General features: G+C 36.6%; 1 protein-coding gene across 1 annotated transcript in view; it reads right to left on the bottom strand.

Annotated features, from left to right (window-relative positions):
- Positions 1–17943, bottom strand: part of LOC123520981 (adhesion G protein-coupled receptor L3-like) — a 612162-nt gene that overhangs the window by 65402 nt on the left and 528817 nt on the right. Inside the window, exon 6 of the mRNA XM_045284068.1 lies at positions 3809–3918. Within this exon, the coding sequence (XP_045140003.1) occupies positions 3809–3918 (110 nt within the window). The remainder of the gene's footprint in view (positions 1–3808; positions 3919–17943) is intronic.

Consider the following 17943-nt stretch of genomic DNA (forward strand, 5'->3'; position numbering starts at 1 on the left):
ACTGTGTTTAATAACATAATTATGTAATTATATGAAATAAGAGCCAAAGTATGCATATAGTAAAATGTACAAATTTGCAAGTTCGTTAAAAATATATTTATTTATAAAAATAATTTTGGTGTATCTAGATGTCAAAAAGACAAAACTATAAGTTAATTATTTACCAATAATCATTTACAATACCCACTTTTCATGGCTTATAAAGATAATTACCCACAACAGTATTCTGATGGCCAGCGAGAATACTGAAAAAGTCAGTATGTGCTATAAAAAAACTAAAATTGGTTTAATCAACACTCATTTCTAGTAGCTCTCTAAATTATGCACTTTACCCCCTTCATTTCCTAAGTCAATCCACTCTAAGAAAAGATTGTTAGACTAAGTAATATGTGCTTTGTGTTTCGGAGAGAAAGAAACAAAGGACTCAAGAGAAGAGCTGAATTGTGAGGAAGACAAGCCGTTTTCTTAGTGCAATGTGCATGAAATTGTATGCCTCCGAAGAAAGACAATTTGTCAGCAGGAGACAAGTAGAGATGTTTTGCTAGAAATACTCTCAGGCAGCTAGTGGTTTCATTGTTGTCAGGTTTTTTTTCACCCCAACACAAACCATTCCTGTAACCTGGCTACATGAAGGCAGTTTAACATGAAGGGTCACATTGTTTTAATCTGGAATGGGGTCAGAAGGGAAGAGGCTTCAGTAGGGAAAAACCTGAAGAATGGAGAACTAAAAACTTGCTACTGGTCAATGGTGAGGCTTAACCTCTGAAATATATGGGTCACCTCCTGGGAAGGGGGTGGGGGTGGAAACTCCCTAAGAAGGTAAAATTAAACTTCAAAGGAAAACACAAAGTCTCACCGGAACCAAGGTGTGACAAGAACCAAGAAAAGAATTGATTTATCTATCCTAAATTTGGTCAGAAACAGCTTATCTGTGAATTCCAGAAAATTCAGACCAGGAGTAACCAGAGGAAACCCATAGAAAAGAGCAAATATAACTTTTTGATTCTGAAAAATTGAGTACAAGACACAATTAAGTGTGTCTCAATCAACGGTTTGCAATGATTAATTTTATTTCTTTTCTTTTTCACCTATAATCACTTTTAAATGCCATATGACTTGTTTGGTTGTGGTAATCTTTGTCTAAAATTGCCTTTGTTGAACTGTGTCCCTATTCATGGACACCTAAAAAGCTACGCACGGGGACGCAGATGTGTGTGTGGCTGCCCGCCTTCAGCTGCTCCATGGGCTGATTTATAACCCTCAGATATACATCGTTATTACTCATATATTTTGAAGAAAAATTGCTTCTTATATATTTACTCAATGGGATTGTAATTTTAAGAACAAATATACTATGGACATGTGCACACGCAAACATATAATGAAAACTGGAAAAATGGTGTTTCTTCTATATATAAATATAAAGAAGAAAGCATTCATATATATCAAATATACTTTTTAATTGACCAGTATGTTCTTAAATCCACAAAAGGCATAGATCTTATTAAGCTGCATAACAAATCAATCGAAATAATATTTGTTTGTTTATTTACTAAACTATTCAGTAAAATTATTCAAATATTAATCATTGTTTCTAAACTGTTTAAAAAAGATGTTATCTGTGTAATATGGATCCTTTATCAAGTATCATAAAGTTAGCGTGAAGTACAATAATTTTCTCTTAGAGTAAATTCAAACAGGAAACAAAACTCTCTGTCATCAAGTCGATTCTGTCTCACACTGACCCTGTAAGACTGTCAGTGGCTCCAGGCATATCTAAGGCTACTGTCTTCACAGACACAGATCGCCTCATCTTCCACCTGGGGAGTGGCGAACTGCTGACCTCTCGGTGTCTTTCTCTTGTAATACAGATGATTGAAAAAGCTTTATAAAATATGCTTTAGAAAAGAAGCTCATCCTAAATTATAGGTAGAATTTTATGACACATCATAGCATCAAGGAACTACATGAGGGAAGACGAAGTAATTCAAGTCTTTAAGAGGCTAAGACAGGGTTTGAGCCCTTAAATCGAACTGCTATCACTAAGTACCATTACCATAAGAAAGGTAAATATTGAATAAGACTGAAGATCTTGTGAAAATACACAAGAGAAAGTCTACAAAGAGAATTACAGCAGGGTCTTTAAGAACAGTATGAGAGACAGGCCTAGCCGACTCTTGTCTTGGCTTTACCTTTCTCTAGGTATTCTACATAAGGCATTTATTTATTTAACTCATTTTTAGTTTCAGTTTTCCCCAGTAAAATAGTGACCCTCGTTCCTAATACAGCATCTCTTGAAAGAATCCTTTCAGCATTTTATTCTTGAGAAGAGAAAATTGTTTATCTGAATACATGCTTACCGATGATGCCAAAGACCAACTGCTTGAGTCGATTGGGACTCTGAATAATTCTGGATAGGGTTTCCAAGACTGCAAATCCTTACAAGAGCAGATAGCCCCATCTTCCTCATATAAAACAGTTGGTGATTTGACGTGCTAACCTCGCTGGTGGCCAACAGCCGAATTAGGTAATGCCTAATCCACAGTGCCACTGCATCTCTTTCATGGAAGATTGGAGAGGATTTGCAAAATAAAGATGTAGAAAATTCAATAGGTACCTAAGACATATAATTTGTTTGTTTTGCTTCTGGTAACCAGATCATATGCTAAACTCAGTTCCTGAAGCAATCTCTGGTCCTGCTTCAACCAACCAACCCACCTTTCAAAGAAGTAGTGATTGCTTTATGATTTATACTCTCTTTTGAATTGTCTTTCATTTCAATCATGTAAACTTTGTTAAACACATTCCCAATCCTAGATTATTCTTTTAAGTTAAAAGCAAAGAAGATCATGTAAATAAACACGAGTATGCTATACTAAAATGAAATGGCATAAAGGTGGCAAACGGGTACTGCCTGAAGCACCCGGGACTGAGGAAACCCAAGGACTCCATTGGCACAGTGCATTTGCTGATCCTCGGGTACTTTTCACGTTCTGAAACTGCAGTGGAAGCAGGAACTGGAGATTTATTTTTGAGCCCAGGTGTTTTCCACCTCTCAGGTAGACGGAATAGATTTCCTGAGTGATGGTTCCTTGAGAAAGCTCATGAATAATGAAATAATCTGGTAACACAGTTTTATTTGAGATTGTTATTCTTTCTTTGGGTAGAAAATGCATACACTATTCATTTTAAGTTGTTTAATTATTCTTTCACTTGCATTTAAAAAATATGCACTTGGTATACATAACCACATAAAGATGCAAAGGCACTTCCAGTGGCAGTGAAAGGAATACTCAGTAGAGAGGGTCAGCAGGCAATCCTTGCACTTTTCTTTCCGTCAGCTCCCTCTGAAGGCATACCTTTCTAAACCTCCAAATACTGACAACCAAGGAAGGCAAGGTGTGTTTTGTTCTACCAAATAAAAGTTTATAAATTTCTATGCCCATTAAATTTACAAGTATATTGTATATTTTACTTCCTGTTTATTTAAATTTAGAGAGGGGTAAGATTGACACACTACACTTTCAACTTTTACGGAGTGCTTATATGTCAACTTGCTGCGTGATACAGTGTTTTGGGACAGGTATTCACAGAAAGAAATGTGTAGTCAACTAAAAGCTGTAACACTCTGGACGTAAGGACTTACGTTTCTCTAGGGAGGGTGAGAGCCTTCACATTCCAAACAATTTCCCCCATTTAATTGATATAGGGTTTCTTTTATGTTTCTCAGAGAACATCTTCTCAATACATGCAAATCACAGCTTATCATCTTTTCTTTTTGATAAAATATGTATAGGAATATACATACTGTAAGGGACACATTCATACTGCACTTCAAGGTATTTATAAGTTCCCGGACACGGATCTGGAAACACATCAGGACCTGCTACCACGGCACACTGGGTCCTGTTATTACATCTGAAGTCAAAAGAAAAGAAATGAAGAAATAATAAGTTTACAGAAAATCCAATAATTAACAACACCGATATTGATTTTATTCTGATTCCTGTTATACAGATTTAAATAGGATTTAGGTCAGTTTAGGATTTTAGACTTATTAAGGAACATCTGTATTATCCATTTAAAAAAGCAGACAACAGAAACAAATGCATTCTGTTCACTGATATTAACTAATTTAATATTTAATTGAACACATCAGGATTTAAAGTTAGAAATTTCATATGGGTTAAGCAAGAACTGGCACAATATGAATACAATAAGTATTTTTTGACAGAGACAACCCATTACTGTTTATAAAATGGTGAAGATAAGGTAGTCATACACTTTTAGAGCGTTAGATAGAATTATTGATTACTAAGACGTGCCACTTTAAGTGCAGTACAAAGTGGTGCTTTAAAGTTAAGTAGTTAGCCCAAATGAATAAACATCACTAAATGTTAATATCAAATTACTAATATATGTAAAATGTTTTGAAATTATTACTGATATTATTACTGATATTAATCCAATAATTAATATTATAATGCTAAATATAGAATATGCTATTACTTTAACACAAGATACTATTACTTTAACACACCATTTTTAAGGTTTTACATTTATGTTCTTTACATTCAACTAAATAATAGCACCAGTAACTTAACAATAAACTAATTAAAAATCCTAATATGCTACATTAAAAAGTATTTATGACAGATTACTTATTGCAAATGCCAATATCTCACAATTTAAAATGGTAATTTTATGTATACTAGGAATTTAATCAAATACATCATTTAAATACAAATATGAATTCAGTTATCTTTAATGGCTGTTGAACTAAGGATCATAGATTGATTTATGCATGTTGAAACTACAATTAATCAAACTAACTATGATTCTGAAAAAGGCAAAGAAGTATAGAATGTCCATATTCTTGTGAGGTTTACTCAGAAAATACATTTGATTAAATAAGTGTTCTATAATTAGATTTCTCTATAGAGAAATAATGTCCTTTCTCACACATTTATTGGTGCCAAGTGTGGTATGGAATTATGCCCTTGTTCATTTATGTCAAAAATGTAATATCTTTGGGCAACAATTTTCTGTCTGTTTTGTAGAGATGCTTAATTCTTTGATGAGCACTACATTTCTGAATTTTGTTATGATGTTGGCAAGATAAAAAAAAAAACTAAATCATCTATGGCAGAACTCAATTTGATTTTGAGTGGAAATGCATTGTGTTTACCAGAGGCTACGATTTGTCAGGCTTAATGAGTATTTTGTTTAGTCTCTAAATTAAAATTGATTCATTAATGAAAGCCTTAAGCTGAAAGATATATTATATAATATTAGTGAAAGATGAATAAAAGGCAATAATATTCCATATTCATCAGACAATTTAGGATAACATAGTTAGTTCTGAGAATCAACATGTTCTAAACTTGTCTTATGTGATTTCTGAGGATGATGAGCAGCCTTTTATATAGGGGCACCTTAGCTGTCCTCACAGATGTAGTGCAAAACAGAAAACCCTAAAATTTAGTGTTGTTGCACTTTTAAAAAGTGGTAGTAATATCTACTACAAATAAAATCTAATATTAGATACTTTGAGTTGAAAGATTTATGTTTAGTAATTAAAGAAAAATCATTTACATATAACTCTCAAAAATAAGATTTTATCTCAAGCTAAAAATTGGCCTGAGTGGAGAAAACGGGAAGAAAAGTAAGACTGAAGTGCACTTGGAGTCCTTAATGAGTTACCAGTTCATTTCAAACAGAGAAAATATGTATATATTTTATAATTGCAAGCCTTTTGGTGTGTAATTATATATATTATACTTATTCTGTTCTTAAAAAAAGAAAAGAATTCTGCAATTATTTTAGAGAAAATTTAGATATTATCAAAAACTATTTGAAATAGAAATAATGAAATCATGCACCTTGAAATCTTATAAATATTCTTTATGTCTAACCTCTGATCTCTACTTGTCACCTGTAATACAGTTCCATCATACACACAAATACACACATACATATACTCATCAAAGTGTTTTGAAGCCCTTCATCAATATGTACACACTCATATAGATTATGTGTCACATCACATCTTTCCACATGATGTCCAACAATATAGAAACCACGGTTCCATAGTTTTGGTTTTATTCCCTTAAAATAAAGCAGTTTATATTTTCCTCTAATGATTTAAAGCACATTCTCAAGCCAACTCTTGAAGCACAGCGCCAGGTTGTACAGATGGAATACAAGCATGTAACGCAGCGGAATGTCTCTGCACATGGCCTCTTTGGCCTTGTTTGCTGGATAGATGGGTGCAGTGAGTGTCCGGGGGTCCAGGCTGCTTCTGTTGCTTAGTCAGAAATAGCGGTGGGATCGTGTACTCTGTATACAGATGGAATGCACATGGTAAAAGGCACAACCCTGCCAGGACCTTTCCGGTTGTAAACCCTCAGTATCCACTAGTTTGCTAGAAAGTCTGTCCTTGTTCTATGTAGATTCCACACGATCATAGCTAAGTGTACTGGAATCCCCATTCTCCACAATGTTATCCATAATTCGTTTTGATCCATATAGCCTAATGCCTTTGCACAGTCAATGAAAAACAGATGAACATCTTTCATGTATTTTGTGCTTCCATCCAAGATCTATCTCATATAAGCAATGATATCCCTAATTTCACATCTTCTTCAGAAGCTGGCTTGATTTGCTGTAGTTTTCCCACTGACGTACTGCAGCAACCATGTCTTAATTCTCTCCTGCACATTTTAAACCAGGATTTCGGTGATGTTTCCTTTCTCAGATAGACTAGGAAGGATGACCTGAGACCGCCTGCTGAAAACCACCTGGGCCTTGAAAAACTCGTGAAAAGTAGCAATTTCTTGTTGGAGATGGAGCCAGAAGGTGAGCCTCTGAAGGCACTCAAAATAGGATTTAGGAGGGGCTTATTCCACAAAGTGTAGTCAACTTTACTAATGTGGATGGAGTAAAGTTTGGGGGCTCTTCCTTTGCTGAATATGTATGACTTAATATAAGAAACTCTATTCTGAGACTTGGTCTAGAAGCTCTGCTGAAACCTGTTCACTTTGGGTGATCCTGTTGCCCTTTAAATACCAGTGACATAGCTTCCAGCATCACAGCCACACACAGGACACCACAATATGACAAACTGGCAGACAAGTGGAAAGGTGTATACTGTAACAGGGTTGTATCCTCTTATTCAATCTGTGTGCTTATCCATACATACTTATTCAATCTGTATGCTGAGCAAATCATCAAAGAAACGGGTTTACATGAAAAAGAATGTGGCATCAGAATTGAAGGAAGGCTTTAACGACCTTTGATATGCAGATGGCACAACATTACTTCCTGAAACCCAGGAAGACTTGAAGCCCTTGCTGATGAAGATCAGGGTTTGTAGCCTTTGGTAGGTTAAAAAGACCAAAATCCTCACAACTGGACCAATAGCTAACATCATGATAAATGGAGAAAAGGAAGACGCTATTAAGTTATCAAGGCGGTTGTCTTGCTTAGATCCACACTCAATGCTCATGGAAGCAGCAGTCAAAAGATCAAAGGTGCACTGCATTAGGTAAATTTGCTGCTTAAGACCTTTTTAGAGTACTGGAAAGAAAGGCTGTTAGTCTGAGGAGTCAGGTGTGCCTGACCCAACCCATTGTATTTTCCATTGTTTCAAATGCATATAAAAGCTGGGCATTGAGTAACGGAGGCCAAGGAAGAAATGATGCATTGGAATTGTGGTGCTGGAGAAAAATATTGAAAGGACCAGGGACTGCTAAAAGGACAAACTGATCTGTCTCAGAAGAAGTATGGCTGGGGCACACCTTAGAGGCCAGAAGGGTGAGACTCTGTGTTACATAGTTAGGACATGTTGTCCAGAGAGACCAGTACCTGGAGAAGGGCAATGTGTTTGGTAAAGTGGAAGGGCCGGGAAAACGAGGGAGGCCTTCAGTGAGATGGACTGATTGTAGTGCAACAATATGCTGAACCATAGGAACCATTTTGAGGATGGCACAGGAGTGGGCAGTGTTTCATTCTGTTGTGTATAAGGTCACTATGGGATGGAACTGACTAGATGACACCTAATGACAATGAAAACAAAACTAAGAAGAAACCACTGGAAATGCCCTTTAATAATTTCATCCGCAATGTATGAAATATGGATCTAGTGTATTGCAAGTTGTCAAACATGAAAAGAAACATGTTAAGATTAATGTCCTAAATATTAAAACACACACACGTACAACCATCGCTTTGATTTCAACACATCGCAAGCCAAAAAGACAGGGCAGAACTGACCCTGTGAGTTTGCAAGACTGAAGCTCATTGTGAGAGTAGTTAGCCTCATCTTTTTCCTGCAGAATGCCTTGTGGTTCCAAACTGCTAACCTGGTGGTGTGCAGCCCAATGTGTAGCTTGCTATGCCACCACAGACTCACATCTTAAGCATTAGTGAGCTGAAATGGATAGGCATTGGCCATACCAATTCAGGCTATCATATGGTCTACGTTGATGTGAATGACAACATACGATGGCATTACTTTTAGAAAAAATATTTCAAGAAAATTCTAAACTAAAAAACTGTCAATGATAGGATAATATATATAAGCTTAAAATGAAGACCAGCTATTATGACTATTATTCAAATTATGTACCAACCTCTAATGACAAATTTGAAAAAAATTTGTGGGAAACTGAGAGATTTCTCGCAAGTTTTCTCCCCCAAATATATCTGAAACTTAGCTGCTTGCTACATGTGGCGAATGACTATACACTTGTAGGTCAACAGAAGTAGGTCAGGGGTTATTCTCCCTAAGGGTTATCAGCCATCTAGAGCAAGCAGTCACCACTGTTTATCCCACAACAAGTAGGTCCCACTCCCTTCTGATAAGGATAGTAGTTGACTGTTTCCTTGGAGTAGACCCCAGAGAAGTCAAGCCCACCCAAGGGTGACCAAGGTTAGGCTGCCATCATGAATCTAGTGTCCACCTATCTTGTCACATGTATACCTCTAGTTCCTCCCTTTCCTATCATGTGTACAGCCCTAGCTCATCCCTTCCATATTATACCTATGCCATTGAATATCCCCCTCCTATTGCTTGTATGCTGATTGTGCTGCATGTCTGCAGCCTCCTGCCAAGCCTCCAGCCAGCTGGCTGGCCGGCTGTCACAGCCCCACCTCACCTTGGCCTATGCTTTGCACGGACCTGGCTGGTAAGATCATGGCCATCCAGAAGGTGAGCATGCTACCACGAAATGTGTCTGACACCATTATTTCAATCTCTCTTCTATCTCTCATGCTCTCTATGACTTTATTATAATCCTTATGTATCTCAACCGTACAATTGTGCCTATTGAACCCAAGATTAGTTGTGGGTGCTGGCCTTTACACCACAAAAATTGACAATTTTTTACCAACTAAAATTGATCGAACATGTTTTAAAGATTCTTTAATAATCATTGGTGATTGGAGTGTAAATGTTGGATATAAAGAACAAGAATGCCTATCAGAAGATAGAAAATATGCCTTTAGTGGTGGAGATGATTCTTGGAGCCATAAACTAGAATTTTGCAATGTTATTGATTCAATCATTGCAAATTAAATGTAAACATATTGTTAGCTTTATAAAATACTCTGTTGCATGTAGACACTTGCAAACAAAGGGCCCACATTTTTGTTGTGAGAGATTTACTTGTCTCACATAATTCATTTTGTTGAAGCCTGTGCTTTTAGATTTTAGCACTACTTACTCCACATTCAGCACTGTGTTTTATATATCATTTTATGTAATCATAACTATGAACCTAGTAGGGTTGTAGTAGAGAGAACTCAGGCTTACAAGAATTATGCTATTCATCTAAAGGTTTTCTAGCTAATTATTAAATAAGGCTGTGCTTGAAACAGTTGGTTAGGTGGAATCACTGACTTGTTTTATAAGTGAGGAAATGATAGTCTCATTGCTTTTTAGATACATTAATATGTCATTTTCACATGCAAAAAAATTAACCTGTGGAACAAAAGTTTAAAGGCGTGGAAAACTCATAAGAGATGTAGAAACTGGGCGCATTCAAGAAATATTGAAGTGAAGTTGGCAGTCATTTGTAAGCAATTAAATGTCAGGAGTTAAAAGAAGGAATAAGTTAAAGATAAACATTTGAAATTTGATGTCTGGCGGCACAACCCACTGATATAGAGATGACGAAAGGAAATGAGGAATATGTTGGAAGCACATTAGAAAATGGCAAACCAAGCGCTAGTTGCATGTTGATAGTTACACAAATACACATTGGGCGCTCTGAATGACTGCTGGAAATCTCCAGGGTCTTTAGGCAACACTGATCCCAGGCAACATGGTGCTATAATGTGGCAGCCAACACACTGTCCAATGTTCAGTGCTATCTCCAAAGGGATTTAAATATCAACCCAAAACTACGATGCCAGAAGAAATTGGGCATCCATTCCTTGGTTCTCTAATAGGCACATCGGAAATAGCTCTTCACAATGCATTAAGACGGTGCTGCTGCTATTGTTTGCTCTTCCTCCAAAGACAGAAACATTTTTTTTTAATTGGCATAAATGCCCAAAGCACTCAGAAGAGCCAATGTTAGATCCAAGTTAGCTAGCTAGATCCTTTCAGTGTTGAAAAGAAAAGCCCCGTTTCTGGCATTTGTGTTAAATAGAAATTTTACACCATATTTTTTAAAAATATGGGTCTCCAGAGAAGACGATACCTATGTGAATAAAATTCCCATACTATCAGATGTTGATTTCAGTTACCATTGGTTGGCAAAATATAGCTGAACCTAGGTGATTATGAGTAAATCTATATTCACCTACACATATACGCGTGTCTGCAGTTTATAGCTCTTGAGGGATATGGCATTGGAGTGTGGCAGAGATGACAGACGATCCCGTGAGGCTGGGAAGAAGGTAGCTATTTCCTTCTACAGCATTCCCTACAGCCTAATTATAGAGCTACATGTGCGTCAGCATGCGGGAGAGCCACTCTGATGGCTTCTCGATGGGAAATAAGTTACATAAAAATGATGAAAAGAAAATGGAAAAGCCTAAGAGGGAAGTCCACAAATACACTGAAGAAGAGTAAACAAAACACATCTACTTTTTATTGTTTACTATACTTACAAGATTTTAATTCACTTTGAAGGCAAAAAGTAGAAGCATATCAAATGAAAAACGGTCAACACCATACCTTTCAGCAAGCACATCCAAACAGATGTGTCTTGTGCTTTTACAAAGGAGGTGATACTGAGAGTCTCTGATTAATGGGAGCAGAATTTAGTAAGAAGGTGGAAGTTCAGCAAAAAGGAAGAATAGCAGGGCATAAAACTTAAGCAGCTGGGATGTCTTAATGGACATGAGCAAGCAGGCCACTTAGGGAAACGGGGTGCAACATGCTGAGTGAAGGCAGATAAAACTGGGGAATTTATAGATTCAGTTATCTAACTCAAAAATTGTCTTTTTTTCCCCCATGTCAGTGGAAATATACTTGAGTAATGTGGCATATAAGTACTATATTTTTTTCTCACCAGAATTTACAAATTAATAAGACAAACATACAAAGCTTTTCTTGACTTGCATTCAATCTGGGAAGTAAATGAGTCATTTCAATAGTAATTTTCAACATGCAGTTTTAAAATTTAGATTTCAAATTCAATGGACACGACCTCAAAACAAAGTTTGCCATAATCTTTAAGGGTTTCTTGAAAGTAATATGAATGAAAGCATCACTTTTATAGATTTCAAACAAAATATATACCTTCATTACCATTAAACACAAAATCATCTTATGTTCACAGGCAAATTTAACTTCATAAAATCCACAACCTAATATTTTGAAAAGCACATTATGATGCTGTGTGATAGTTATATATATATAAATACTTTCATAAAACAATAGTACTAAGGGGCATTTATAAAAGTTGTTTCATTGCCTACCAAAAGATCCACAAATACTCATTTGATAATATATTGTGAACATGTAATTTTTTATTTCAACATCAAAAACATGTGATTATGAAACTATGTGCTATGCCATTGGGGAAAATCACAGAGATAAGACTAAATTAATCATTCATTTCAATTTCAACATCGTCTTAAGAAACAAAACAATGTGCTGTTGTTTTTAATCATTGTCATTTCAACTAGTCAGTGAAATTAGTTGGCACAGCCGTTACAGGCTGGGTTGCTCCTGGCAAGGTTATCATTTCCAAACCACCAGCAGCTGCTCCGTGGGGGAAAGAGGAGGCTTCTGAGGTCTAGAATAGTGATACAGTCGCAGACCGTCACACGGACAGTTCTCCTCTGAGTCAGGATCAACTCAATGTGTGAGAATTTTGGTTAGGTAAAGTATATTTCTAATACATCTAAAATGTCAGTAGTAAAAAGGAAATATTTTTCTTAAGATTTAATAGTATATTCCTAATATATCTAAAATTAGACATGAATTAAAATAAATATTTTTTATTTGAATTTGTGTGTACTATATTTAATGTTTCATAGGAAAAAAGCATAAAATAAACTTTATTTAGTACTTCACTCATGCAAATACCTACAATGTCATAAATTAATATAAAGCACAGCATATAGAAATAATCAATTAGAAAACCACTTTGAATAAAGCCATAAGTATAGAAAATAGTAAAGGTAAAAGTTCCTACTTAAAAAAATACTGAATCTTGGTTCTCAATAGTAAATAGAACAGATTTACATATAAACAGTTACATATAACCAACTGTGCTAGGTAGAATGTCTCATAGTATAGTAGTACTTTAATTATCCATCGGAGTTTTCTTATTAAAAAAAACATTTATTTTACTTAAAATAGATGTAAGAGTTAGCCAAGGAAATAATTGACAGTGAAAGAAAAATTCTTAATCTCTTAGGATTTTTTGAGATAAGCAAGAAGAAAAGATGTAACTTTATTCTAATTTTTAAAATATCAGCACATTACATACAAATATCATTCCATGGAATTAATAATTTAATGATTCCTATTAATATTTGATAGGTATTTAGCGTCCATATTAAATACAAATACAAAGACCCCCTAAGGAACACTTTACGGACTCCCATCAAGCCTCTGAAACTCACAGGGACAGTTCCCTCCAACCTGTAGGATTGGTTTGAGTCAGAATCTACTGCATGGCAGTGTTAGAGTTTGGTATTAAGTTTATTATGACATTTTAAAAATGTATATTTTAGAATACTTTTCAAATTGTATGACAGACCTATGGAGAAAGCCTTGTATATATTTTGTTGTTAAGTGCCATCATCTGTCTCCTACTGACAGTGACCCTTTGTATAACTGAACAAAATAGCTAAGCAGCACCCAAAATCCCACAGCTGATATGTTGATATGAGCCCATCTGGCAGCCCGGGGGTCAAACCAACTACTTAAAAATCTTCCTCTTCAATGAAAAATTTTAAATATGTGGATTCCAAAGTATATAGAATTGATGTATGAATGAAGAGTTTTCTTTTAACAACATTTTAGGTTATTTGAATGTATTTGCTATTCTAGCATCAATTCCTAACAGAATATACAGATTTTTCTCTGCAGGCACATTAGATCATATTCTTAATCTACATTAGTATATGAACCAAGGATGCCTAATACATTTTTTTTCTGGCACTGTGCTTATCATAAATCTTCATCTAATCAAGAGAGGTCAAGGCTGCTAAAATTTGCAAATATCGCTGAAACACTGGTGAAAAAAAATTCTGGTTATCTTCAATCTTAGTTTTTAAAGTCAAACGATATATATCTGGACTATTGGATTTGAATATCAAATTCAATAAACCTAATTCAATGGTAGCAACCTATAGCCAGCAGTCCTATAGTGTACAGAAGATTTGCTACTGTGGATATTAGAGATCTTTATGAGAAGAAGAAGGCCTTATCTTTCTACTGTGCAGTAGCTGACCATTTCCAACTGTTGACCTGGAGATATAGCAGCTTAACAGTATGCCATCAGGACGTGGATCTTCATAAACATGAAACCCAACAGAATGACAAGAGAAGTGCAGGCGGATTGCTGATTGCATCACTTGCACACCTGCATGGAGAGATACCTTCAATTAAGGTATCTTAAAATTTAGTTGACCTTTTCTTAAGGACATTAAAGGTAATTTTGTTCTTTATTTATTAGATATGAGTGTCTTAAAATATGTTTGTTTCCTTATTGTCCTATGCATCTAAGGATTGATACATTATCTGTGATTCCTCCATTGGATTGTTAGCAATATTATTCAAATACATATCAACTGCTTCTTGATTCATGCATAAGTTCCACAGGAGCACAATAAAGTGTCCTGGAATTCTCATTCTTCTCAAGGTTACCCATAGTTTATTATGGTCCACACTGTCAAATGACATGACATAATCAATAAAACACATGTAAGCGCCTTTCTGGTATTTTATGTATTTGACATAAACTTTGTACCTAGAAAATGCTCAGTAATTGATTAATTCATTTATGAATCATTCTATTGATACCAGTCACATAAGAAGTGTTCTTACAGATAATAAAAAGGTTATGATTATTACAAAAAGATAAATGTTAATCTAAGGGAAGCAAAAACAGAGAAACTTAGAACAACTTATAAGCTACTTTCCAAACATTTTGTGCAAAATGTTTTTGAAAACATGCACAATATAGTTAATCATGCACATACCATGGCATATATAAATTCATTTCAAGAAATAAGCAGAAATTTTATTTAAATGGTCAGATAGTTTTCCAGGACAGATGGGCTTTGTGACAATTACTCAATTCTGTTACTGAACTGCAAGGCAGCTAGAAAGTAAATCAATAAATTTCACTGCCATTGAGTCAATGCCTACTTATAGAGCCGATCAGAGAGTAGAATTGCTCCCTGAGTTTCTCATACTGTAAATACGGGGAAAGAAAGCCCCTTCTTTATCCCACAGGGTGGCTGGTGCTGGCCTTCTGGTTTTCAGCCCAAAGTGTAACCACTACCTTCCCAAGACAGCAACAGATTAGTATATTGTTGTTGGTAGGTGCCATCTAATCTGTTCAGACCCATAGTGGCCCTGTGCACAACAGAATGGCACACCACACAGTCCTGCTGTATCCTCACAATCCTTCCCAGGCCCAAGCCCATTTTTGCAGACATTTGGCCAATCAGTCTTTTCCAGGGCTTTCCACTTTTTCCCGGCCATTCTACTTTATCAAGGAGGATGTCCTTCTCCAGGGACTGGTCTCTCCTGACAGCATGTCCAAAGTAAAATCGACAACTTCTTGCCATCTTTGCCTCTAAGAAGCATTCTGACCTTACTTCTTCCAAGATAAGATGGGTTTGTCCTTTTACCAGTTCACACTTCTTTCAAGAGACTTTTCCAGCACCATAATTCAAATACATCAATCTTCTTCAGTCTTCATTCCATGTCCAACCTTCACATGCATGTGAGTCAATGGAAAATACCATGGCTCGGGTCAGGCACCCCTTAGTTTTTCAAGTAGCATCCTTGTTTTTCAATACTCTAGAGGTCTTGTGCAGCAGATTTACCCAATGCAACTCATCTTTTGAACTCTTGACTGATGGTTGTTAAGAAGCATTCCTGAAATCCTAATGCCATGTTTTTCCTCATATGAACGAGTTTCTCTGATTATTTGCTCAGCAAAGAGATTGAATAATTCTAATGAGAGGATACAACCTTACACAGAATCTCTTGATTTTGAACATGAAATATTCCCTTGTTCTATTTGCACAACTGACTCTTGATTCATGCATAAGTTCCACAGGAGCACAATAAAGTGTCCTGGAATTCCCATTCTTCTCAAGGTTACCCATAGTTTATTATGGTCCATACTGTCAAATGACGTGGCATAGTCAATAAAACACATATAAGCACCTTTCTGGTATTTTATGTTTTGTGCCAAGATCCATCTGACATCAGCAATGATGGCCCTTGTTCAAGTCCTCTTCTGAATCTCACCTGAACATCAATGCTCTGCTGCAACCATTGTTGGATGATCTTAAGCAAAATGTTGCTTGCATGTGATATCAACAATATCTTTCTATAGTTTAAGCATTCCGTTGAGTTACCTTTGTTTGGAATGGGTACAAATATGGAGCTCTACCAGTCAGTTGGCCAGGCAGCTGTCTCCTAAATTTCCTAGCACTGACTAGTGAGTTCTTCCAGTGCTTCAGTAACATCGTGAAATACTTCAAATGGCATTCCATTGATTTGTGGAGACTTGTTTTTAACAATTGCAGCTTGAAATTGCCTCAATACCTTTGACTCTTGTTCATATGCTACCTAGTGATGTAGTGGAATGTGCATTAGTTCTTTTTTAGTCAGGGACTATTGATAATAGTTCTATCTTCTCTTACTGCTTCCTGCATCATTCAATATTTTGTGCTTAAGCCTTTTATGATGGCAACTCAAAGGAATTCAATTTTAGATGTTTTTCTTGTTTTCTTTCAGTTTCAGATATGCTGAGTCTGTTCTTCCCTTTTGTTTCTCTAATTCTATGTCTTAGCACATTTCATTATAATATTTGGATTTGCTTTCTCAAGCTGCCCTTTGAAAATTTTTATTCATGTCTTTGATTCCATCCTTTATTCCAATTGTTTTAGCTGCTCTACAATTCACAACAACTTTCTGAGTCCCTTCTGACATCACTTTGATCTTTTCTTTCTTTTTAATGACCTCTGCTTTCTTAATAAATGATGAGCTCAAAGTCCTCCTTTAACTCATCACATCTTCTGTCATTATTGTTCAGAGTACATTCAGGTGGGATAAGGGGAGGAACGGGGAAAGGAGAAAAAAAAAAAGAAAGGATATGTGACTGGGGAATAGGGCAATGACCACTCAAGGGAAGGGTATTGTTTCTGTCTCCACAGGGAAAGAGGGACCAGATTTAAAGCCAGTGCCAGATGAATGCAGCTTGTTGGCAGGGAGTGGGGAGCCAGCGGAGGGGCCTAAGGGCTTGGCCCCCATGCCAGCTGCGTGGACAACTGCCCCTCCCCCCAGAAAAATGTACTTGAGAGGACAGCAATGAAGCTGCAGCTAGGGAAGAGGGGCATGTCTGACCAGAGCAACTGAGAGCACTTAGGGGGAGGAAGAGAGTGTGGAGCACATCCTGACGCACGCCAGGCCTGGAAGACGACATCCCCACTCTGAACAGCCAATGGACAGAGTGGACAATATGGCTGATCCCACCACAAGACACACTGTCCCTTGATGGCCCCGGGCTCTAAGGTGGACAATACTGGAGACTCAGTGTCGGGACTGGCCTGGACTGACCCTGAGACACCGAGGCAAACCACAAAAAGCGTGCGGCAGAGCAACCATGGGAGCAGAGCAGAGAGCCCCCGAGGGAGTACAAAGGACAGACTCTGGGGCCAGAGCATGGTGCCCTATTGGACCTGACTGAAGGACACGCCAAGAGATCAAAAATCAGACCTTGATGTATATACAGGTTTTTCTTTCTGCTTATTTTTTTTCTTTTAATTAATTTATTCTTTTATGGGTAATTGGTTTCCTTTTTTGTTGTCATCGATGTGTTCTCACTGTTCGCTTATCTTGCTATGGCTTGGTTTTTGATGTATATTATTATCTCTACAGATCTAGCTAGATAAAATAGACTGGATGAATAGTCTAGAGGAGAAAACAATGGGACCAACAGTTCTTGGGGGACATGGTAGAAGGGGAGGCGAGGGTAAGGAGGTGGTGCTGACCAACCCAGGGACAGGTGAGCAACAAGTGATCCAAAAACAGTGGCAAGGAGAGTGTGAGAGGCCTGGTAGGGATTAAGTAAGGGCAATGTAACCGAGAGAAATCACTGAAATTCAAATGAAGGCTGAGCATGATAGTGGGACAAGAGGAAAGTAAAGGGAAATAGAGGAAAGAACTAGGGGACAAAGGGTATGTATAGAGGTTTTAAGACTGGAATGTACATATGTAAATATATTTATATA

Source organism: Echinops telfairi, unplaced genomic scaffold (genome assembly GCF_000313985.2).
Source record: "Echinops telfairi isolate 266 unplaced genomic scaffold, ASM31398v2 ScPeMD7_7468;HRSCAF=8506_0, whole genome shotgun sequence".
NCBI lineage: Eukaryota > Metazoa > Chordata > Mammalia > Afrosoricida > Tenrecidae > Echinops > Echinops telfairi.